The sequence below is a fragment of the Drosophila mojavensis genome, unplaced genomic scaffold, assembly GCF_018153725.1.
Source record: "Drosophila mojavensis isolate 15081-1352.22 unplaced genomic scaffold, ASM1815372v1 contig_80, whole genome shotgun sequence".
NCBI classification, from domain to species: domain Eukaryota; kingdom Metazoa; phylum Arthropoda; class Insecta; order Diptera; family Drosophilidae; genus Drosophila; species Drosophila mojavensis.
In genome coordinates, this window is record NW_025318906.1 from 11,532,201 (window position 1) to 11,556,624 (window position 24,424).

At 41.0% G+C, this 24,424-nt stretch overlaps 3 protein-coding genes across 13 annotated transcripts in view; 2 read left to right on the top strand and 1 right to left on the bottom strand.

The window, feature by feature from the left end:
* Window positions 1-758: 758 nt before the first annotated feature.
* On the top strand, window positions 759-16,526 carry LOC6579532 (FK506-binding protein 2). 4 transcript variants are annotated; one of them, XM_044010800.1, is made up of 7 exons: window positions 759-885; window positions 3,591-3,774; window positions 15,064-15,109; window positions 15,203-15,245; window positions 15,322-15,521; window positions 15,684-15,859; window positions 15,954-16,526. In XM_044010800.1, the coding sequence occupies exons 2-7, from the start codon at window positions 3,593-3,595 to the stop codon at window positions 15,976-15,978; spliced, it is 672 nt and encodes a 223-aa protein (XP_043866735.1). In that variant the 5' UTR covers window positions 759-885; window positions 3,591-3,592; the 3' UTR covers window positions 15,979-16,526. The 4 variants fall into 4 exon arrangements, with proteins under 4 accessions (XP_043866735.1, XP_015019237.1, XP_043866736.1 ...); XM_015163751.3 differs by having other exon boundaries at window positions 764-885; window positions 15,322-15,509; XM_044010801.1 differs by having other exon boundaries at window positions 764-885; window positions 15,684-16,526.
* Window positions 16,527-16,760: 234 nt separating this feature from the next.
* Window positions 16,761-22,347, bottom strand: LOC6579534 (zinc finger FYVE domain-containing protein 9). Of its 3 annotated transcripts, none has more exons than XM_002005392.4 (9): window positions 22,239-22,347; window positions 21,886-21,966; window positions 21,037-21,827; window positions 19,408-20,983; window positions 19,061-19,333; window positions 17,983-19,000; window positions 17,797-17,917; window positions 17,571-17,735; window positions 16,761-17,509 (listed from the first exon to the last, which is right to left on the bottom strand). In XM_002005392.4, exons 2-9 carry the CDS (start codon window positions 21,938-21,940, stop codon window positions 17,357-17,359), a joined length of 4,152 nt encoding a protein of 1,383 aa, XP_002005428.3. In that variant the 5' UTR covers window positions 21,941-21,966; window positions 22,239-22,347; the 3' UTR covers window positions 16,761-17,356. The 3 variants fall into 3 exon arrangements, with proteins under 3 accessions (XP_002005428.3, XP_032585377.2, XP_032585378.2); XM_032729486.2 differs by having other exon boundaries at window positions 19,408-20,986; XM_032729487.2 differs by having other exon boundaries at window positions 19,408-20,986; window positions 21,886-21,991; window positions 22,239-22,334.
* Window positions 22,348-23,584: 1,237 nt separating this feature from the next.
* The window catches only part of LOC6579535 (syndecan), a 137,631-nt gene continuing 136,791 nt past the window's right edge, over window positions 23,585-24,424 (top strand). For 2 of the 6 annotated variants that reach the window (XM_044010797.1, XM_044010798.1), the window contains exon 1: window positions 23,585-24,043. In XM_044010797.1, coding sequence (XP_043866732.1) covers window positions 23,906-24,043 — 138 coding nt within the window. In that variant the 5' untranslated portion in view covers window positions 23,585-23,905. The remainder of the gene's footprint in view (window positions 24,044-24,424) is intronic. The other 4 variants (XM_044010799.1, XM_002005393.4, XM_032730598.2 and 1 more) reach the window with 4 other exon arrangements.

Here is a 24,424-nt window from a genome sequence, read left to right on the forward strand (position 1 = left end):
TTGCTATTTAACTCCGCCCCTTGAGACCTAGCGCATGCGCCTCGAGGGCGTGGCTTGTCTTGTTAGCTGAACAATGTAATGTGAATGTTGCGCGCAACATGAACATGTTGCTGGCAACATGCCGAGCATGTAGCTAACAGCGTCCTGACAGCAGGCCCACAGTTAACATTGTAACAACGCGCGAGCAGGTTGTGTGTCTCTCAGCTCTATCCTAAGTTCCAGTCCATTTTTGTTGTTGCTGATTTATTAGAAACTAAAAACAACATTTTTATATACATATTTATTTTTAGACAAATAATAAAAAATATGTAAGTTGTCAAATAATCACAATTAATGAATGTAAGAATGTAATTAAATTATTTTAAATGTTTTTAGATATCTGTAATTTATAGTAAATAGCAGTTTCATATTGATTCACTTTGTTTTCGTTCATCATTTATTTTCATTCTATCAGTTATCAATTTATATCAAACAGAGTTGCCTCAGAAAAATAAAAAAACTCACGCACAATACAAACTTATCAACGTCGCAGCAGAAACAACGTCTGAATTTGGTAGCTCAGTGTAAACCGTTTGAGAGCTGCGCGAGTTACTTTGATTACGTGGACAAGTGTTTGCCGCGTCACACGCTCTCGCTCAGACGCTGCGTCTCGCTCTCACGCTTGATCTCTGTGTGTTTCGGTTGAGCTGTGTAGCTGTATTGGAGTACGCTACGCGCTCACAAAAGCTCTCCACGCAGCATAGTAAACGCCGTCGTCGTCGTCAAAATTCCAGCAGTTGCCTTGCGCACGTCGATCGTAACAGTTGTGTGCCCGTTGCCTGTGCCGTTAGCCGTGTTAATATCCGGTATTAATTGAGTGGAATACATTAGTAAATAAACGAAAAGGTATAAACAAACTTGACTACATAATAAACACAACCTGCGTGTGTTAACATGTGTGTGCGTGTGCGTGCATCGAAGAATGCAGTTAATTAGAAACAAAAACAAAATGAAAGCGTGTACTTTGAGACTAGCTGGCGTGTCTTTTTCATTCATATTCACATCGTGTTTTACACATCAGCGAATGTCGCGACACAGCGCACAGCAGAGTCAGCGCAGTAGCAGAGCAGCAGAGAGTGCGAGAAAGAGAGATAGGGCGAAAGAGAGCATGCGATCGCGTCAGCATGGAAGAAAAAGAAATGGAGAAGGGGAAGAGGGCAATGTTCCAGCCAAAAGAAAACTTAACGAAACTGAGCACAAAATGTAAAGCAACTAGTACGCTCTAACGCTCTAGCGCTTATCTCCCGGCCGGCCTACAAAATTGTTGCTGTAGTTGTTGTTGCTGTTGCTGCTGTACATTATTGCTGTTGTCGTGTGCAGCTAATCCCCATTCGTTTGTTGTTTTAATTAGTTGGCAGTTATTGTCTTTGATGGAAAACTCATGACGTGTGCCTCCGGCTCAGCTGTAAAATTTTCATTTCATTAACGTTTAGCCGCAAATTATTAAGTCGAGTCATTGTTGGCCCAGGTAGACTACTGCTGCGGCCTAACGGTAAGAGGCGACAGTTCAACGAACCAGGCTCGCACGGAGCGCTCAAATCAAACAGACCAAAAATAAAATACAATAAAATAAAAGACAAGAGCAAAGCAACCAAAGACAAGGTGCCAACACACGCAACTGGTTTTGCTGCAAACGCCCCAAAAACCAAAAAAAAAAAAAAAAGTAAGAAGAAGCAACAATAACGAAATGAAGAAAAGACAAATTCAATTAGCCGAAGATTACATACGCTTCAGTGTTAAATTTTATAAGCAGCAATTTATAATATTATAAAATAGTTCAGTAAAATTAACTGGATTGGAATTTGAGTCAAGTTCCATATGAGAAATTTTCTTCTCTTTTTACTTTTCTACCCATTTTACTTTTTATTTTTTCTCTTTTTACTTATTTCTGAGTCCCTTTCTTCAGCTGTTCTTAAATATTTATATAAATTTCGATTTGTGCTTGCCCATATAATCACACAATGAATGAGAAGACTATGAATAGAGAATACTATAAATAGATTGGGATTTGTATAAATATTTAAAGAAACACAAAAGTTCTTGGTATCAAAAACGAATTCTTTGTTTAATGTGTAGTACCTAAATGATATCTTATACATTTGCTGTTGTTGTTGTCTTCAAGTACTTCCTATAAAAATCAATCTAACTTAATTTCTTACACAATAAAATTACCTCAATTTAGAGATCAAAGTACAAGCCAAGCAGCAAGTTTATATAACTAATTTCCATAGGGTAGCTCAAGAGTGAGCTTGATAATGATAGAGAGTGAGTAACGAGTAGTAGAGAGTCCAAATGTTAATGTATTTTTCCACGTAATTGTGCCGCTACCAATTGTTAGGTGCCATCTCGGGCCCAACGCAGTCTTTTATTTAGTGAAAGTTTTTATCTTTAGACATTGTTGTTGTTGTTGTTGTTGCTGCTGCTGCTGCTGCTGTCACTGTTCCTCATTCATAGGCGAGCTTATTTATTTATTGCAAATCATTTTCTTCAAAACGCTTTCTTCCAGGCGCGCATAAATCTTACGAATGACCCATTGAAAATGCCCAAGATGTCAAATTTCCAACTTTCATTGGCAATTTCAAAACACCTACACAAAAACGAACTACATACATATATAACATGAGGTGTTTTCGAAATCCAAATATTGCTTCCACTACCATAATGGTCATCCGTCACCTTTTACGTTTTTGCGGACATTACGCATACGCACAGCTAGCACGCGCACACACAGACACAGTGAGACACTAATACACACACACACACACACACACATTTAGCTGCAATAATTTGCAATTTTGGCATTGCGTAATCCTCTGCAGTTGGATAAAACCTGCTGCGCGCTTCGCAAATGAATTGTGCATTTGCATAATAACCAATTTTTCACTCTTTACTCAGTTGGTATTATTTTTTATGTGTGTGTATCTGTGTGTTTTTTAAGTTTACACTGCGCATCCTCTTCTTTAATTAACTTAAAGTTTGTCTTATGTAATAATTGATTGATTTTTGAAATTGAAGAGAGGACTTGAACTCATTTCATGTTTGCAAAATAACGGACTTTAGAGTTGCTTAGAATATCATTTTTGTATAATTGTAATTTTTGAAAGTTAAAAGAATTTTTTTATACTTTAAATCGACTTTTAAAGAGAAAGCATTGAAGCTGAATCATATAGTGTTTAACATTGGAGTTTTAGTAATAATACTTAATATTAACAATAATAATATAACAATTTTTTTTTTTTTTTTTTTTTTTGTTTTTTTGTTTTTCCATTTATATATTTTTTTTTCGATTTACACAAATTCAAATTATCGAAAATTGTTGAGGGATATAATTCTTTTTCGATTTATCGCGATTTTTGATTTAGCGGGGTCCGAATTATCGAGACTCGACTATATATTTTTATCTAGGCCATTCTTTTGCTTGGAATTTATTATGAAATACATTTTAAAGCTTACCAAGCTTTAATCATATTAAATTTTCATTTAATTTTTAGCCTTTTTTTCTATATTCACAACATTTTTTAACTAAATTTCTTTCCACTTTTTTGTTGCAGTCATGTTGAAGTCAATTGTTTTCTCCTGCCTTCTGGTAGCTTTCAGCGGCGTTCGCTGCAGTGAGCTGAAAGTGGATGTGATCAGTGTGCCCGAGATTTGTGATCAGAAAACGAAGAGCGGCGACTCACTGACCATGCACTACACTGGCACACTCCTGGCCGATGGCAAGAAGTTCGATTCGAGGTGAGTTCCAACACGCATTAAAGCTGAGCGAACATTAAACAAGTGTGCATATATGTATGTATGTGTGTATGTATGTAGTGTCTCATATTTGCATGCACACACAGCATTGCGGATTAAGTATGTGTATGTGTGTGTGTGTGTGTGTGTGTGTGTGCCGCATAGGCCTCGCTTGGCGGCCTCATTGTCGTAAATTAGACGCCAACTGATAAGCGATCTCAATTGTTGGCCAGCATTTTCCATTCGCTTCTTTTTTGGCCTTTGCCAGCTGCTGTTTGCTGCATATGGCTTTATTGTTGCTGCAACGTCCGCGTCAATTGTTGCCGCTGTTGCAGTCGTTGCAGTCGCTGCTGCTGCTGATGCTGCTGCTGCTGCTGCTTCTCTTCTGCCCATAAAGTCGAGAATTTATAATAAGCTCATATTATGAGCGTTGATAGAAGCCAGAGCTGATGATAACTCAATTACAATACTTCCGCGCATTCTATGTCAATCTTTGTGTTCCACTCTCTCTCTCGCTCTCGCTCTCTCTTTTTCGTTGATTTTCTCTCTTTCATTCTTCATTCGTCTATGTGTGCTATCATGAAAGCCTATTTAGACTTTTATATATAATTAATATATGACAGCCATGTGGAAACATTTTGTTGCTCTACATTACATTTGGTTTATCTTTGATTATTATTATTATTATTTAGTTGAAGTAAAACCATATCCTATATATATTTCTCGAAAATGCTTAAATTTAGTCTTTCTCTAAATATTCGCAAATCTATTAAGGAAGTCCCAGGTAAACTTAAACACTGTGCTTTAGTATATATAATAATAAATATGGTCGCTCTATATATTCGCCCCCGCCTCGGAACTATATTTCTATTTTACTAATATAATCATTTTTTGTTGCCGTTGCAATCGCTTCATTATCAATTTCATTCTTATCATGCATAATAATGACCAAAATACCAGAAACAACAAAAATCAAATCTGCTTAAAATACAATATGTGGCCTGTTTATACTATATATGAAATAGAGATAAGCAAGAGTTCAGCTCAGCGTGTTGATATGGAACATCATAAATAATTAGTTTTGTGTGGAAAGAGTTGGGGAACATGATTTCCTAAACAAATATATTGTAACTAAGTGAGATCATACTTGATTATTAAAATGAAATTAGGTGAATCTTATATATGTATATGTGTATTATAAGCTATAGTTAGTGGAAGAGTTAAATTATAGGAAATTTATATTCGGGCATCATGATATAGTCTAGGAAAAAAATGTTATATTGAGCAAAATTATTATATGTATATCTTAAAGCTTCCAAAATTTAATATTTTGTATTTTGCTTAGCCTAACAGGGTCAAAATTGTGTCTTTTGTGCAGGAAATCGTTTTTATAATACGATTTTAGCACATATGCTAAATAAAATTGTAATGTCTAGGTCCTGTCTTTACCTGGCTAACACACGCACACTCACACACACACATCTGTGGAGTGAGACTCACAAATGATGTGAAAGTTTCTGCTGAAAGTTTGCAATTGCTGTTTAATTTAGCGTGCTGCCAGCCAGCCAGCCAGCCAGCCAGCCAGCCAAAGAGCCAGCTTCGGCTCTCGACCCGAACTCTAACTCAATCAGTGCTCAGTCAGGGCTGTCCCCAAAAGATGTCCTGCTTTGTCAACGCCTCCAATGCCCCCGCCTGGGCCATGTCTCTAACTGAGGAGCCACTTGTTGCTGAAGTCAACGTTTGCTAAATGCTGACAGTCTTCTTCCCCCCCCTCTCTCTCTCTCTCTCTCTCTCTCCATTTCTTGCTGGCTTAAATGGCTGAAGCGACAGGCACTTTGCCAGCCTCGAGTGCAGCGAACGAAGCGATGTCAGCTTTTGGTTGTGTATGCAAAAATTCTTTGGCAACACTCAGCCTGAAGCGTTAAATGCGCTGCTTAACTTTGAGCTGCCTTTTATTTATTTTTTCATTTTTTTTAGTATTTTTGTGTTGAGCCAACGGCACCGGAAATTAGCTACCTGCTTGTGGCGCCTCAGCGTATGCTACAGTTTTTGCTTCGTTTTGCTGTACTTGAATCTACTCCTGCTGCTAATTAAGCTGTAGATAGCTAAAATGAAAGGCTTAAGTGCAAGCAGCGCTGTGCCCTCTCTCTCTCTCCCCCTCTATCTGTCTCTTTGTGCATTTGACAAGCGTTTAAATGGCAGCTCAATTGCCTATTGAAGTGCCATTGGCAGGCAGCAGCTGCTGAATGCTTCTTTATGCTGCTTGAATATGATAACATTTTGACAGGGATAACTGAAAGGCGTATTAAAAAGAACTGGAAAGAGATAGAAGACAGATAACGGTGGTAGAAGTAGAAGTGGAAGTAGAAGTAGAAGTAGAAGTAGAAGTAGAAGTAGAAGTAGAAGTAGAAGTAGAAGTAGAAGTAGAAGTAGAAGTAGAAGTAGAAGTAGAAGTAGAAGTAGAAGTAGAAGTAGAAGAAGAAGTAGAAGTAGAAGTAGAAGTAGAGAAGTAGAAGCAGAAGTAGAAGTAGAAGCAGAAGCAGAAGCAGAAGTAGAAGTAGAAGTAGAAGTAGAAGTAGAAGTAGAAGTAGAAGTAGAAGTAGAAGTAGAAGTAGAAGTAGAAGTAGAAGTAGAAGTAGAAGTAGAAGTAGAATAAGACCTACGATTTATTACTATGTATATAAAGAAACCTTCATCATGAAGGTTGAATGATATCAAAGTAATAGTTCTCTTTACCCTTTAAGGATTCTATCATCGTCATCATCTCTCGCTCATATATAAATGTTTAACTTTAATTATTTCCCTTCAACAATTGACCCAAGCACACACACACACACACAGACATAGAAGGCTGCAAACGATTGGAAAAGTATTCAATTAGAATAGGTTTCAATATGAAAAATAATTGTAGCGTGCAGTCTGTTGCCTTATAGCATACGTGCTTCGCTGGGCATCGAAAGGATTAAAGGAGCTGCTGCTGCTGCTGCGGCTGCTGTTGCTGTTGCTGCCGCTGCTGCTGCTCAACTAATTTCATTTCGCGACTTGCTTTTGGCATCTTTTAGGCACTGTCTGCAATTAAAAGTGGTTGGAGGAGTCGCTGATGTTGCTCAATAAGTTATTCAATGATGAGCGCGGAGCGAGTCCTGTCACGTGCCTGGCTCCTTTTATTTTCATTGTTTGTCGCTTGACATTCAGCTTGGCTCTCCCTATCTCTTGTTCGCTCCGGTCCACCTGTCATTCGCACTGCCCCGTCACGTGCGCTCTTACTTTGTCAATGGAGCTGCTCCTGCTGCTCCTGCTGCTCCTATGCCAGCCAGCTACCAGTCAACCAGCCTTTGACCCGCAAACCTTCATTTGGCTGGCATAAATAATGCAAACGTCTCGCTATATTCTAATCAGCCTGACGCGAAACATGAGCAGCAGAAGCAGCAGCAGCAGCAGCTCCTGTTCCGTCGCCTATGATATATGTTGCTCATGTGTAGGTGGAAAGGGCAGGGCAGTCATACCACTTGCCACGCCTCATTTGAAGGCAACAACTCCGCCTTCAGGGCACACTCGAGACTCTGTTGTCGTTGTGCACAAAAAATTAATTTGTTAGCTTCTGCCGCGGCTGCTGCTGCTGCTGCATCCAAAATTTGATACATTCTTAAAGTTGTCATAAACTAAAGGTAAATGTAGCTAGGCGAAGGCTCAAATACGCTTTTTACGATAAGAAATATAAATAATATACAAATTATAAAATGTTAGTTATCAAAGAGAAATACAAGTATTATGAGCATTAATTGGGATTACGTAAATGCTCAAGCTTCTCAGCTCTTAGGAAACTTTTGCTATTAAGGCAAAAATAATTTAGTAAAGCAGAAAGCTTTGAGAAGACTTAGAATCATACTTAAAATATAATTATTTTATTGATGGGGAATACTCAAAATATTCATTTAACTTCTTAAGTCCATATGAACTTAAATTGAAATGGAGTTGATAATATTTATTTTTATTTAATTTTCTTTAGACAAAATCATTTAATTTTCTTTGAATTCTAAAAAAATTTCAAATTTTAACGTTTTTGTCAAAAAGTTTGGTAATAAAAAAAAAAAAAAAAAAAAAATAGTATAAAAAATATTATTGTAATATGTATTTTTTTATTTTTACTTTAAAGTTGACAAAAATTTAGTAGAGTTATAAATTATGACAACTAAAATGAAAGTATAAAATTAAATGTAATAAATAAAGTAAAAAAAAAAATTGAAATTATAAATAATGGTTTAAATTTCAAATTCTGTATTAAAAATGATTATTAATTAAATAACACTCCCTTCTCAAATTTAAATTCAGCAAAAATTTTAGACCAGCTGCACAGGCTTAAAATTTAATTCATTTTGTATTTGAAGATATATTATGACAGCAGCGAGAAGTTAGATAAGTCAAATGCCAGACAAAAAAAGAAGCTGGCCAAATGGCAAACATATTTTTCAAGGTTTGTTTGAATTTATTACGCATACGCCGCGTTGCAGTTGCAGTTGCAGTTGAATTGGGCAGAGTGCTTGACTGGAGTGGAGTATAGTGGAAGTTGTGCAATGGCTCGCATCTTGTAGCCCATTAAAATTGCAATTTGCAACATGGCAAAAGGGTATGTACCACAACGGAAGCTAGGCAAAACTTGCAGCATGTTGCACGAACAGTTTTTTTTTTTTTTTTTTTTTTTTGACAACAGGCAGACAGTCCGCCAGGCATGCCACAGCCCGCCGCTCGCCTTCCTTTTGTAGTCATATCTTAGGCGCTGTCGTCGTCGTTGCATGAGTTGTGTGTGTGTGTGGCAGTAACTTTGACTGCGTCAAGTGCAACTTAATGTCCAAAAGCGGAGCGCGTAAAACAACATAAAACAACTCGCAAAAAATCAAAAACAAAAGCAAAAACAAAAACTGTAAAGTGAAAGTCTTTTTACAGTCGTCGAGCCATTAGCCAAGGCAGACAACCTTGACTGTCACCAGTTTTTCGTTGCGCTTCAGTTTTTTGCACTCGACTTGAGTCGACAATTAGCAGAGACCATATAAGACATGCGAGATGCGAGATGCGGCCCTGACAACGGCTTGCCACACAATAAGACATTGGGGCATCATCTTTTTGCTTTGGCCCGCTGAGGGCGTCAGGCTCCACTGAAGCTGATTGGCGCCTTGGCACGAATTTCGCATAGGAAACGTTTATGAGTGCTTGATGAGCAGCTCCACGCGTCTGAGCTGCCATTGCATGCCACTAAATCCAAAAGCTCATTACCATGTGATACAATCAGCCAAAGTTGAGAGTTGTCTTCGCTGCATGGCGTACGTACAGTGAGCCGGAAGACGACAAATTGTGAAAGTTTGCTCCAAATTAAGTTGAATATTTGGAATGTTAAAAGGGAGGCCTTTGTTTAGTCTTAAAAGCTTTTGATAGGGCTGATGGATTTATCTGGCATTTAAAGAGTGAGTTTAATTAGTTTTCATTGTGTTTATACGAAATACTTTCTTTGTTGAAATTTTTTTAAATTAAATATTAATCAAATAAAAATTTGATTTTTTTTTTAATTTATAGTTTTTTTTTTTTGTTAATTTTTATTTAATTTAATTTTTTTTTTTTAGATAAACAAATTTAATATTTCCTTGTGTTTATATAAAATATATTTTTATTTTGTATATTTCTGTTTTTTTTTATTATTTTTATTTATTTTAGTGTATTTTTATTAAAATTTTTCGCTGTTTTAGCATTTCATTTTATTTTTTTTAGCATTTCAATTTATTTTAAGTAGAATAGTATCATATTGGGGCTTTACGCTTTAAGGTTATTTATATTAAAATTAATAAACTTTCGTTTTCATCAAAGACTTTAAAGCTTATCAAAAGTATTTTTATGAAGCTTATGTAAGCTTGAACGCTTTGAAATATACTAAAGCTTTTGGATTAAAGTTTTAAACTAAAAAATATTTTGCTTAGTTACAAGCATAGATCTGAACTAGCTAAATGCTGACTATATCTACCCCAAACTCTGCCTCACTGAAAAAAATGGTTGAAATGCCATTTACTCTGATGCCTTTAGCTCTCTAGCTCCTTGACCACTTTATCTTGCTATCTAATAGAAAATGGGGTTTGCTGTGAGCCCTATAAATTACCATTAATACAATTTGGGTGCTCTCATCTACTTTCATAGTTGCCCAATGCAAGAAATTTCCATAGCTTTTAACCACTGTGCCCCGTCGAATCCTTGAGGCAATTGCTGTGGCAACGGCATCTGGTCGAAATTTGTTTTTTTTAAATTGCAAAACGTCTTCAGTTTGCAGCGCACATTCGCAGATAGCTTAAATAATTAATGCGCTCGCTGCGAAATATGTGCACAAGTTGCACATATAAATTTCTCTATTTTGAGTGCCAGAAAGCGAGAAAAAAAGGCTGCAACAATTCGCATGGCACGTGATGTTGCTTGGGTGGCAGCAGGCAGCAGTCGGCATAAATTTTGTGGCACAAAACTTCACCAGCTGCGAATTGTTCGCACATTGACCAGAGAGGCCCAGAAGTCGAGCCAAGAAGAACTCGGAGACTGACAACTGCCACCATGTTGCACGTTAATCGCTCGGGGCTGCCTTTTGTCGCTGCAAAGTCTCCGTTGAGGTTTTGCGGTTTGCTTCGTCTACGGTTTTTTGTTGAAGCGGACGCATATTTGATTTTATAACTTCGGACAACGACGCACATAAAACGAGGTCATCAATGAATGCCGCACCGGCAAAGGATTCAATTTGATTGGATTGTGTGTGGGGCTGTGTGTGTGGGTGTGTGTGTGTGGCAAGTGGCGTGGTATGATTTAGCAGACAAACCCAAACCAAACTCTTCACTCGACTCGACTCGATTCGACTCGACGCTCTATCGGATTGGGAATCACGTAATGGTTAAGGTTAACGGATGTGTTGCCTTCTCCTTACTGTGCATGTGTGTGTGTGTGTATGTTTTTTGTGCCCATTGAGCTGCATTTTAAATGCTCCCGAATGCATAAAAATTCCAATGGCATTGCCTGCTAGCTGAATGAAATCGAAACTTATTAAATATTTAGCTGATTCCTGCTGCCAGCCAACCAACCAACCAACCAACCAACCAACCTGCCAGCCAGCCAGCCAGCCAGTCAGTTAGCCAGCAAAAAATGAGTTTACATTTCTTGTTTGACTTTATGATAATGCGCGTCGCAACTCACGCAGAAAACGCTCGCAAAACGCCTGCGAAACGCCAGTGAAACGCGTCGACTGCATAACATTTTGTTGTACAACTTTTCAGTTCTGTGAAGCGCCTGTTTGGCCAGTTTATGAAGAGAAAAAAAAACAAAAAGAGAGACACCTGTGCCAACAGCTCCTGCCAAAGCGGACTGACCTTTTGTTTGGGCATTGCATCAGCCATGGCGCCTCATCAATTTTGCATGCCCGGGGACACTGTGCAGCTGGCTGAGCTGGTGACGGATACAGCTACGGATCTGAGCATATGAAACAATCAACACACATTTAAACGATTTTATTAATTTATTCAACGCATTGCGAGCGCTTCGCTTAAATGCTTTAATTGAAGCTTAATGATTTGTGTAAACGTAAACCTGTTTGGGTTTTTTTTTTTTTTAAAGCGAAGCCAATGGGCGTGTTCAAAGAAAAATATTGGAAATTTCGATTGCTTACATTATTATGAGCAAAGGGAAATAATTTAATTGGTAAATTTATAAACAAAAATATGCAAAGGAAAAAGGAAAATTTAAGAAGACGATTTCTTTTTGTTTCATGACAAAGCATTTTTAAATTAAATTATAATCGTTACGGTCCCTGTTTTTAATACATCATTTAAAAATCTATATTATCTAAATATATGTAATTTAGTCACAATAGATCTAAATTAACTTATCCATAGAGCAACGAGAGTTGTATAAACTCTCAGACCGAACTTTGTCTATTAATATTATCAAACAGATTTCATTTCCTCGCTCTCCCTCTCTCTCTCTCCCTCTCCCTCTTCAAATATCGCACAACTTTCTCCCTGCATTACAATTAACATTGATCAACGGCATAAATAAGGACACGCGGCTTTATTTTTGTAACATTTATTGCCGTAAATCGCATAAATTAGCAGGATATGCAGCAGCACCCACAGCTCAACTGCCAACAATTTTACACAATCCCCCCAATCACCTGTGCGTGCTGAGTCAGTGAGAGCTGAGCAGACAGCCAAACACAGAAAGAGAGGCAGGGAGAGAGAGAGAGAGAGAGAGAGAGAGAGAGAGGCATACACAGATACATGTGAGATGCTATAAAATTTTCACATATTACTAGAAATTCATGGAAAATAATGCAATAAAAATTCACAGCCGAGCGTCGACTGCGACGCGGTTACAACTGGTTGTTCACTGTGTCTTAAAGGCCGTAATCCCCACACACAGAAACACATGAAGTGCCCAGCTGTTTGTGTGTGTGTGTTGTTGGCTGCTTGACATTTGCTTTCCTTTTAATGCGCTTACAAAGAAAGTATATCGCATTTGACATGAAATGTGTAACGCAGGTTTAGCTCTTTTGGGAAAAGGAAATATATATGTATGTAGTATACTTATATAATATAATATGAATATTATAATATTATACTACAATATAATTCTCAATCAATATAAATACATCCTTGTTATATTTCTATATTATACCTAAACAATCATGTTGAGTTTATATTTCTTCAATTAAGGTCAGATATTAAACTTCTTTGTAGAACCCTAGGTTCAACTAAAATTTCTTGAAAACTCTATGACTCTATCTATAATTTCTAAGTGATTTAGTTGTGCAGAAATCCTATTATATTATATTATGATATCTAGCTATAAATAAAATATATATAATATCAGAAAAGTTTACATCTATATTGATATCATATTATGATATCATCTACTTATCATATTTGTTTGATATTTAACTTTGTTAAAATATTTAACTATAATCAACTGCCATTTACTTTGCCAATCTTAAAATAATATTAACCTTGCCATCAGCTAGAGCATTCACCTGTCGGTCATGCTGTGATTTAGCCATTGGTGCGCTGTACTTTTTTTTGCCAGACAAATTTTGTACGGTTTTTTATTTCATCAAGAGATTTGCCGCACTTGAGCAGAGGCGAAGCGAAAGCCACAGTGGGAGGAGGAGGAGGAGGAGGACGAGGACGACACTTTGGTTACGCTCCAACTCCTTGGCGCACTTGAGGTAGCACTTTTTCGGTTGGTTGGATTAGTCCGCGGGCAGCGCCAATCCGCATGCCATCATCATGAGCCGGCACAACTTGTGATTCCAAGATAACAGAGAATGTAAATAAAACAAGCAAACCAACAAGGCTGAAACATGTAAAAAATGTAAAAATGTTTGCAAAATGCCCAGGAGATGCACATAAAATATTTAACAGACGCCGCAGAAAAACAACAGCAGCGGGAAGGAAGTGGAGGAAGGGAAGGAAGAAAGGGAAGTGGGAGGGGAGGCAATAGAAGTTGTAGCGAACTTTTGTCAACTCCCCGCCGTGTGGGTGTCATGCGTCGTCTTGTTAATCATTTGTTGTGCCTGTTGCAATAATCTGTTAGAGCCGCCACGCCCACTTTGGCTGGCTGCTGTTGCAGCTCTTTGGCTCATTAAAAAATGATCGTCAACTGGGGATATGCGCGAGATGAGAGAAATGGGAGAGAGTGAGGGTGAGAGGGGCGTGTCTGGGGTAACAAGTTCTTAACAACAGCCAAAAGTCGCAAAGTTTTTCATAAAAAATAGAGAAAGAAAAAAAAATACCAAACAACAACAGCAATCCTGAAAGTTTCCTTCCGCATGCCCAAGTGACACATTTCCAATTGCAAGTTCTTAACCCGAGGGGCATACTCAGACTGGGTCTGATGCTGTTTTAGCTGTTTATTATTGACTTACGCGACGTACAAAATCAAAGTTTAATTTCTTGGCAATGATAACATAGAAATCGCTTTACTATATAGTATATTTAGAGAGATATTATAGAGAAGATTAAGGTAAATTTATTGAATGGAAATTATTAATATAGATAGTGATAATTAACTCACTTTTATTTTTATTTATTTATTTATTATTATTATTTATAATACTGTTCTAAGTGGCGTTAAAAAAATATATATATCAAGGTCCTCAACTCTTTCTTATCAACATCATGTTACTTTACCTTTCGCTTTATCTCTATATGAATACATCATGCCCATATGATATTTCTTTTTTTTTTTTTTTTTTTTTTTTCAAGTGAATACATAAAATTTACTTCTGTTTTTTATCAATGCTAAATGGGCTATTCAAAACATTTTTAATATATAAATTATTAATTTCAAGAGCAGCTCTATTAGCATAATTTGAAGACAGAAACTATCAATACTTTCAAACTGTGATTCTTTTATATAGCTCAAAATGTTTCAATGAAATCTCTCATATATATTTATAATATCTATGTGCTTTAAATTCTCACCATCAGCCAAATTTCATATCCATCTATTCCCATTTGACATATTTTTTTAATGTTCTCCTTTAAGAGCTCTTTCGTATTGCTCCACCCACTCGTAAAGCACATAATAAGCATCAAATTATACGCCTCTCCTATTGCAACTGTGCCACATCATACATCATGCTCAAGTTCCATATATGTATATGGACAACACCTAGAGAGAGTGTGAGTGAGACAGCTAGATAGAGAGGTGGGGTGGTTTCCATGCATACCTGAACAGCTGATTATGATAAGCATCGTATATTATCTTAGCTCTCTAGCAGCCCTCGGCAGACTCTGATGTGTGCGTTACGAATTAAAGTAATTCGCTTAACTTAAGCATAGCTGTAAACCAGGCCATCAAACAAATAATTTCCCGTATGTTTGTCGCTTTTTACAGACCCCCCCCCAGCACCACAATACTCAAGCACCCGCCTAACAAAAACCAAGCGGACATAAAAAATGATGTATTGTTTTAAAATGTGTTTTTTGCTTTTGTTGTTGTTTTTTTTTTTTTATGTGGCATGCCTCTTGATTATGTGCGAAGTGCAGCCAGTTGACAGTGGCTGTGTGTGTATGTGTGTGATAAATGTGCTGTGTGTGTGTGTGTGTATGTGTACTCCCCTGTCGCAACACCTTTACTACAGGAAGCAGAAAATAAAAAACGCAAACAAGTTGCACTTGAAACTTTGCGGCTAACAAGCGTCTAACAATTTGCCTGCGACTCTGCATCAGCTCACACTCAACTTCTCTGTTTGCTTCTCTCTCTCTCTCTCTCTTGCAGCTTTGACCGCGACCAGCCCTTCACATTCCAATTGGGCGCCGGACAGGTGAGTTAAACGTTTCAACTCGAATGCCACAACAAAATTTGTGGAGAATTTTGGCGAGAGTTCACACATTAAATATATTATTTTCATGCACAGGTGATTAAGGGCTGGGACCAGGGTCTGCTCGATATGTGTGTCGGTAAGTAGAACTGAATATAACCCATATAGTACCGTTACATATATAATATATATATATTGTCTTATCTATTGATTAGGCGAGAAACGTAAGCTGACAATTCCCCCAGAGCTGGGCTATGGCGATGCGGGTGCCGGCAATGTGATCCCACCGAAGGCTACACTGGTCTTTGACGTGGAGCTGATCAACATTGGCAATGCCCCGCCCACCACGAATGTGTTCAAGGAGATCGATGAGAACGCCGACAAGCAGCTGAGCCGCGAAGAGGTAATCGTCTATGTATGGATCGCACTTTTATCATTTTGTAATTGTTCTACACTCTATATGTGATATATCCGTGGGTCTCGGTTCGTTACTAACCTCATTCTTCATAATGCTCTAATTGCTATGCCCTGTAATTGCTATAATATGTCGGTTGGTTTGTTTCGTTTGTCTGTTTAGGTCAGCGAATATCTGAAGAAACAGATGACCGCTGTGGAGGGTCAGGACTCTGATGAGCTGAAGAATATGCTGCAGGAGAACGATAAACTGGTCGAGGAGATCTTCCAGCATGAGGATAAGGACAAGAATGGTTTCATCTCGCACGACGAGTTCTCGGGTCCCAAGCATGATGAGCTGTAAGTCTGCGGCTAGGACAAGTGCTTAAGTTATAATCTATCTATAACTATCTATGTATAAATACCAATACCAATACAACAACAACAACAACAGCGACACCAACAGCAATATCAACTAAAGCAACACGCGACACATGAACATGAGACAACATCAACCACAACAACATATTCCAAAAAAACATAAACAAAAACAATGAAAGAACGAGTGGACTGACGCCCCTTCAATTACCCCCTCAAATGCTGGGGCGCTTTTAGTGTTTTTTGCCCGCCCTTCAAGAGAAAAACAAAACAAAACTATATGAAATTATTTTTGTTGGCAACATCATTCATATTTGTATATACTACTACACCATATATATACATATATATATATACATATAGACATATAGTATATGCATAAATATAGAATGTTAAGCGATTTATTGTAACAACTCTTCCACTTCGATTCTGTGCTCCGGTTTGGTTTCCTCTCCTCACACATACACACACACACGCAACAACAACTGGACGAATGCTCAATGCCCTTCTAGACGGTAGTTTAAGCTAACTGAAGGGCCGAATTGGCGTTGAATGATTTTTATATACATTTATAGGTTGTTATATTCAAGTTTGTAACTTATTTGTGTAACGTTGTGTCTGCCAATTAAACATTTTTTTACAAATTGTGCGTAAAAGTGGAATATTAAATTAAATAAACAATTATCACAATTATTTAATAATGCAAATTGTGTTTTCTTATGGGAATTGAGGTTTGTGGATTTTCTTTTTTTTTTTTTTTTTAAATATTAAATTTTCAATTTGTGACTAATTTCTTGTATCTCAAACAAAAAATCTTAAAATTTCTAACAATTTCGTTTAACAATTTTTAATATATAACAAAATAAAAGAAAACACCAATTGATTTTAACAGTTATATAGTCATTATTTATATTCAAATCGAAAATATACAGGGATATAATAAAGAGAACATCATATACAAATATTATTATTATCTTTTCTAGATGTTATCCATTTATCGTAAAGAAAGTTGATGTTTTAGGCTATTTTTCTTTTAAAAAGTTGCGAAAGAAAAGACTTGTTTAGAATATGAAAAGGCTGCCAAATGCCAACACTGAATTCTTGTCTTCGTTTTGTTTATCAAACATTGAAAATTACAAAAATATTTGCATCGGCTTATGAAGGTACACAGAAACAGAGGCGAGATAAAAACAAACAAAACACCGATAGTATACATATAGAAAGATTGTATATCATGTACTAATTATATACAGTAATTGCGCCGTCGCATTGCAGCCAAAAGGAGGAGAGTCCGTTTACGTTGTACGATTAACTGGATGGGGGGGTGGGGCGGGCAACACACTTGATCGCTTTATAGGATTACGTAGCTAGGCATGGTTAGAAAGTATTGTATTGTTGTATTGAGTTCGATGTCCTTTGAGGGAGGAGGAGGAAGAGGGATTTATTGGGAGAGGCAGAACAGCAATTGCACTACAGCTCTTAGGCGTTTAGTATATAGAAAACTAGCTCCAATATAATAGGATCCTGAATGCCAGACGATTCGCCATGCAGTGTGGCTATCAGATGATTATCGAGCGCATTCATATAAAGCGGCGGCAACTTCGAACCACGTGCGCCCGCCTCATAGCAGACCTACCAAAAAAAAAAAAAAAGATACATAAATAATTAACACCTTAGAAAGTGGGTTGCTTACGTTCTCCTGATCGAGTGTGGCTCGCAGTGCGAGCTTATTAATGCCCGCTGCGGCGAGTAGATCGAGGAATGGTAGCAGCGCCATCGAAGCACTTCGTGCCAGCTGCTCGGCAATGCGTGTGATGTCCGCATAGTTGCCACCGTTTGTGGCATACCAATCCTCACACTGTAAAATGGAAATTCATTAATATTCAATATATATATAATGCTGAATTTAGTTGAGTTACTTTGATTATAAAAATATCGCTCAAGCGAATTGCATAATTGGTATTGGAATAGTTGAAGCTGGCATGCACACGCATATTGGCCACTCCATCCATGGGCTTCTCATCAATGGGCGACTTGACGCTAGAATATATGGTAAGTTTAGGAATTAGTATAGTGGCTAATTAACAGTTAGTTCACAATCTTACCCCACGTTGATTTCGCGATCATTGTCCACCCACTTGATGCTGACTATTTCACTCTGCTCATCGGTGGCCCCAATGGGGCCACACACGATGTCGATGTCGGTTTGATTGCGCAGCGCCTGACGCACCTCCTCCATTTTGGCGGGCATTATCTGAACCATCAGGCCGTCCTCGACAATGCTGCACTTGCCGGAGAGTCCGCTGCTGCTCTTGAGCGCCTCGTTCAGCACAAAGAAACTGGCGCCCGTCACCTTCCGCGGCTGGCCTTGTATATTGATTGCCTGCGTGGAGTAGGCGTACATCTCGGAGCGATCGTCGTTGATGTTCTGCATGCAGACCAAATGGCCGTCGGCCACTTTGGAGAAGTTGCCGGCGAATGCAAGAATGTGATCGGTGGAATTGTTGATCGCCTTGATGACATCGTTCTGCCTGTAGCGCGGTATGATCACAGTCGTCTGCCGATCCTCCATGTGGATGTAGAGTCCGCGTATGGTCGGCAGCGAGTACGTATAGTTGCGAAAATCCACCAGAAAATTGATAATCGTCTGCGCTATCTCGCCGTAGACCGACTCACGATTCCGCACCGAGATCAGTGGACAGGGATAATAGCGATACTGAGCGCCCAGGCGCAAGATGAGACGCAACGGCAGGACCTTGGCCCACGGCACCTCGTGCCGATGGATGAGCACGGCCACCAGATACGGACTGTCCGGCACAATGACGCCCTGCAGGCACTGGTACGTCGGCCGGATGTAGATGAAGCCGCCGTGCTCGCGCGAACCCAAAAAGTTGGCACTACGCGGACTGCTGAAGGCCAGCTCCTGTGTGCTGGAGCGCGCCTGCTCCGCCTCCACGTAGATCTCGTACAGATGCTGGAATATATCACGCGGCACCGTCGGCCCGCTATTGGCAGCCGCCGGCGGTGGCTTAATTTCCAGCAGGATAATCAACTCATCGTTGCCCACATGATGCAGACCCGAGGTGGTAAAGTTTAGCACCCAGCGATTCATGCAGCAGCTCACTGAGAGAATGGACAAGGATTTTAGGAGTAGGCTACGTATGCTTAGGCTGGATTACTCACTGTTGACCACCTTGACCAGCACATAGAAATTGTTCTTCACAATGAACTTGAGCGTCTCGCGCTGCAAACGCTCCAGAAGATCCGCATCGTTGCGCACCTCCTTGTATTCCACATCACAGATGCTGCTGCTGCCGTTGCTGCTGATGCAGATGGGCGGCAGTGCGTTCTCCTCGTAGGGTATGAAACAGCCCTGGGCATCGCTGGGCGGCAGCTTGCGTGAACGCTGCGGCTCGACCTTGCGACGCGGCGAGGTTTGCGCTGTATTGCGACCAGCTGAAAGAGCGAAAGAAAGAGATAGAGAGAGAGAGAGAGTTGAAGCTGCTCCAAATTGCATCCTCTCCACTTACCGCTTGAGTTTTGGCTGCCCCCGGCGGCCGCTGTGAGCGTTGCCGCCGCCGCACTGGGCGGTATGGAGCCGCGGAATAGCTGCGCCACCAGACCCATGGTGGAGCTATTGTCAATACTGCTGCCGCTGCCGGCGCCGCTGCTGCCACTGGCTGCGCCAGGTGTGGGCGGCTTTTGATTGGCGCTGGCTGCTGCGCCGGCGCCGCTGTTGCTGCGCTGCAGGCCGCGACGCGCATGCTTGGCCTCGCCCCACTGCTGCTCCATGGTGCTGGCCAGCTCGCTGCCCGGCGCAATGCCATCGCTGAACATGACGCTCTTGCGCTTGCGCCCCTTCTTGCCATCCGAACTGGAGGAATTCGAGGAGCTGCCATCCATTTTCTTCAGCACGCCCACGGGCACAATGACGCTGGGCGGCGGAGCACCCTCGGCGGCCACCTGACGATGCGGCGGTATCGTCGAGCAATACTCCATGGGATTATTGGGATTGGGCGAGCGCATGGGCGTGGGCGGCAGCGCCGAGGGCGGTGCACCCGCATAGGCATCCGAGACGCCGCCATTGGCCTGCCGCTCGGTGAGGATCATGAAGCATTGCACGCAGACCCGCGACTCCGGCTCATTGGCGAACTGCAGGTGAAAGCGCTGCGAGCAGCAGACGGAGCAGAGCACCTTGCCGCAGGCACGACAATGATGCCGCCGCTTGATCATCGTGAACTTCTGCTGGCACTGCATGCACTGGCCGGCCATATTGTCGGGCACCCAGATGGGCGGCACCTTGCCCAGATTGGCATGGGGATCACTGTAGCCCACGGCCTCATAGATGGGACTATCGTCGTCCTCTTCACCCTCTGCAACTACAGCTGCGGCTCCTCCTGCATCCTCGGACTGCGACTGTGACGGCGCTTGATCAGCTGGCGGCGGAGTTTGTCCCGCACTCGCCTGCTGACCTCCATTCAGATCTAAGGTTTGTGGACGTTGTGGTCGTTGCTCCTGAGTATCGAGCGCATCTGTGGCTACGCTATCCTCTTCCTCGTCTTCCTCCAGTTTCCGTCCAGACAGCGAATCCGTTTCGCTCGCTGTGCTGCTGAAGGATGAGGCCTCGGCCTCGGCCTCGGCCTCCACCTCAACCTCAACGTCCTCGGCTGCTGCCGACACGACTGGAGCTGCCTCGGTGGCGCGCAGCTCGGCGAACTCCACTGTGGATGCCTGTGAGAAGTTGTCCACATTCATTTGATCCGCCGAGTTGGTCTCCTGTTCGGAGAGTATGCGCACCGATTCCTCCTCCGTGGCTGGCGATATGGAGGCGCTTTCATCGCCATCATCGCCCATCATGCCGTGTGGCTGGCGCAGGCAGGAGTCTGAAGAGGATGTGGAGGCAGCAGCTGCCTCTGTCTCTTCCTCAATGTCCGCTTCTACCTCCTGCAGCATGCTATCCAGCTCCGTGTCTGAGATCTCGTCCATGGTGGAGCAGAAGGTCAGTGGTTGACTACGCTTGAGCGCCTGCTCCTGCTGCTGCTGTTGCAGATCCGGTTCTGCCTGCAGCTTTGGCTGCTGCGCTTGAGCTGGATTTAGCTGGGTGACCTGCTGAAGATTGGTTTCAAAATTCGATTTGCGTCCAAGTTCTTTTCACTTACCGCTGGCATATTGAGCAAGTTGTCGCCTCCACCACGCGCCTGACTCTGCGTCTCCAGCTCCGAGCTCGTCTCCTCGGACAGCTCGTTAAGCACCTTGCCCAGAGCAGACGAGGCGGTCACCTCGCAGGGCAAGATTGACTGCGATTCTGTGGTATTTGTATTAGTTATGGATATGGAGGAGAGACCCGTGGCCAGATCCTCCACAGCAGTCGACGGAGCCACATGTTGTTCCGGCTGCTGATCCAATTCGCTGTTCGCTTTGGGCGGCAGCTCCAGGGCACTGGGCTTATCGCTTTCGGGTGGTGTGCTCAGCTCCTCCTGCTCCTCCGAATTGCTCACATTACCGGGCGACGGGCCCGAGGAGAACGTGGAGCAGGATGAGGTGGTTAGCGATTCGCTGGATGACACATTTCCATCCTTTGACTTTGACTCGCTAAACTTGTTGATGTCCTCGTGCCTGGCCAACTCCTCTTCCTCATAGTCCTCTTCCACCTCCTGCTCTACCACCTCATCTTCCAGTTCGACGTGCTCGGGCTGTTGCTCCTCCCGTTGCTCTCCTGCTTCCGTTTCCCAATTGTAGCTCTCATGCGCCTGCATCCCGGTGGCCAGCGACTGAACGTTGTTCCGATAGTCGTTGAGGCTATTGAACACCTGCGAGACGCCCACAAAGTTTTTGGCTGCGCCAGCGCTGCCATCACCCAATGGGCGTGACTCACCGCCTACATTTACATTTAAAGCTGCAGTCGCAGCAGCTGCAGCGCTCGTTGCATTGCGGCTCAATTGTTCGTCAGCTGCAAAAGTTTACAGTTAAGCAAAAATTGCCGTTACACATTAGAGCTGATTTCGTACCTTTGAGCTCAGCTTCCAAATTGTCCAGGACCTGATCGATGTCCACCAGATCCATAGTAACTAGTCGGCTAGCATTTAAGCCTGCAACGAAAGACGTAATAGGCAGCTGAGAGCAGCTTGTATTTTGGCTGAAAAAATTTTCACAGCTCGAACGGTTGGAAAGAAGGGTCGGAGCGGGAATTTGCTGAGGGGGAACGAACGTAAGTTCCGTCAAACGAGAGACGCAAAACAAGACAACAAAGCAAATTATGATTCACAGCGCTATGGGATGTGAGCCCTGTTGCCTGTCAATCAATTGTCTTATCTGCGTTTATACTGTACATCCATTTTCGGCAGAAAATTAACGGAATTACCTTGTTTGCCCACTTCTTTTTGTTTAATTTTTCTTGCAAAATATGTTCGAAATGGGTGCGCAGTGTGACTGTGTTACGCTACTGCAGAAATACCGACGACTAATGCGAAATTGAATTGAAAAACATAGAGCATCTGCATTTCGTGGTATTATTAAGTGTATTTTAAAAATACCAAATTAGCGTGAGCATGGTCTGCCTAAACGTTTTGGGCCCTGTTAGTTAACATTGGCCGTTAACATTAGTCGAAAAAAAGCCGTCGAAGGTGTCGGACGCGGGAGTATTGCGCGTTCTCAGTTCAAGTGTAAAGAAATTTAACAATTTACTACAACGAATTTGTTGTAATTATATTAAATAATGCGGCACACAACGTGCAATTAAATAAATAAGGTGATATACTACGCGAACCGTTTAATATTGATGAAAAACGCAAAATAAATAAATTCGTGTAGTGAAGCAAAACGCAAACAAGCAGCAAAAAGTAAAAGAAGAAAAACATAAAGAAGCCGCCACCGCTACGAACTGTGTCTCTCTCTATCAGTGTGTGCGTGTGTGTATGTTTATGTGTACGCGACGAGCGTGGCTGAGTGTGTGTGTGTGTGCGTGAGTGAGTTGTCTGCGTGTGTAGGTAGTGGTGTGTGTGTGAATGTGGTGGGCGGAAAATCAAGTTAAAGCGCCCTCTATGCCAAACAAATTGCAGCTAAAATCGTTTTCAATTCAAATATTTAAATGCAAAAGCATTTGAAATGTTTGCAGTTAAACGCTAGCTACTATTGTAATTGAGTTCTGTGTTCTCTCACTTCTAGTACGCTGCCCACACAGATGCACGTACATGGCGTGAGAGTGTATTACACCAGCGCACATACACACACATACAATCATACAGTCAGGCAGCCATTCGCTGCTGATGTTCTTCTTCTTCTCTGCTGGCACCTTTTTGGTTGTGCTCTTGCCCGCTTCGCTGTCTCATTTTATCATTTTTGTTTTGTTGCGCCTCTCTGTGTGCTGCTGCTTCGTGCAGTAATCTTGTTGTTTATTCTCCCTTGCTCCGCCCACCCGCGGCCGCCTCACGAACTCTCGTGCTCTCGCGCTCTGGCGCTAGTTGCTTTGATTTAGCCGCGCGCGCACTAAAAATTGCTGTTAATTATTGAAAATTAAATGAATAAATGTGTTATTTATGATTGTCTCTCTCACTTACTATCTCTTGCTTTTTCTCTTTCCCGCACACACACACACACATACACGCAGACGGCTCGCAATTGAATTGTTTTTGTACGCGTTCTGTTTGAGTTTCAATTGATAAATCGCGATTGCTTCGTCGTCGTTCCATTGCCAAAATGTTTCAGTGCGCGAGTGTTGCTTCAAATGAAAGCATAAATCAAATGTATCTCTAACGGGTTTTGTTTTTATCTCATTTTATTGTTCAGCGTGTACCAGTTTTTAAATTGCATTTACAACATATATAACAACAAAAATAAGAGGAAGCAGAAGAATAAAAGAAAAAAAGAATTACACAAATTTCTAAAGAATTTGAACAAGCGCAATTCAATCTTAGCTCTTTTTACTGCCAATCGCCATTCTATAAACAAATCTGGAATCAATTTCTTGGCAATTGCTGCTGCTGCAACAAACACAACAACAACAACAACAGAATCACCCACGCAACCAAAATGAAATCAAAGCTGAAAACTGCGCAGTCGATGCTGACGTCGAAGTCGCCGTCGCCAATGCCCAGCAACGGTAAATGGATGCTGGTGTCAGCAATGCTGTTAGTTCTGCTGGCGGCCGCCACCCAAGCAGCTGATGAGGTAAGTGGCAATTGACACTAAGCGGAAATGGAACAGCAGAGAGTGTAGGATCGTCAGGCAATTAAGGGGAATCAGGTGGGAATAGATCACAATAGGCGAAAGACCTTGAACGGCTTAGCTGGAATGAAAGGAATGAGAAAATGTAAAAATGATTAAAGAAAGGCATCAACAATGATAATAAAGAAGGGGAAGAGAATGGAATATGGTAGAAATGTATAGAAAGAAAGTATGGGAGAAAGAAATAAAATGTAAAATGAAACATAATAAATAACTATAGAAAAGTCTCTAAATAATATTATATTATTAATGATCTATAGACATTACTAAGAAATGGAATATGGTAGAAGTGGAAAAAACTAAGAAACAAAACCGAATTAAATG

What these genes read in the sequence shown, in the direction of transcription:
- LOC6579532 (XM_044010800.1), top strand. Translation starts at nt 3,593, where the DNA reads ATGTTGAAGTCAATTGTTTTCTCCTGCCTTCTGGTAGCTTTCAGCGGC. An exon ending in GGCAAGAAGTTCGATTCGAG is followed by an intron (nt 3,775 to 15,063) that starts GTGAGTTCCAAC and finishes TCTCTCTTGCAG; the next exon opens with CTTTGACCGCGACCAGCCCT. An exon ending in TCTGCTCGATATGTGTGTCG is followed by an intron (nt 15,246 to 15,321) that starts GTAAGTAGAACT and finishes TCTATTGATTAG; the next exon opens with GCGAGAAACGTAAGCTGACA.
- LOC6579534 (XM_032729486.2), bottom strand. Translation starts at nt 21,940, where the DNA reads ATGGATCTGGTGGACATCGATCAGGTCCTGGACAATTTGGAAGCTGAG. An exon ending in TTTGGAAGCTGAGCTCAAAG is followed by an intron (nt 21,828 to 21,885) that starts GTACGAAATCAG and finishes AAACTTTTGCAG; the next exon opens with CTGACGAACAATTGAGCCGC. An exon ending in GGGCAGCCAAAACTCAAGCG is followed by an intron (nt 19,334 to 19,407) that starts GTAAGTGGAGAG and finishes TCGCTCTTTCAG; the next exon opens with CTGGTCGCAATACAGCGCAA.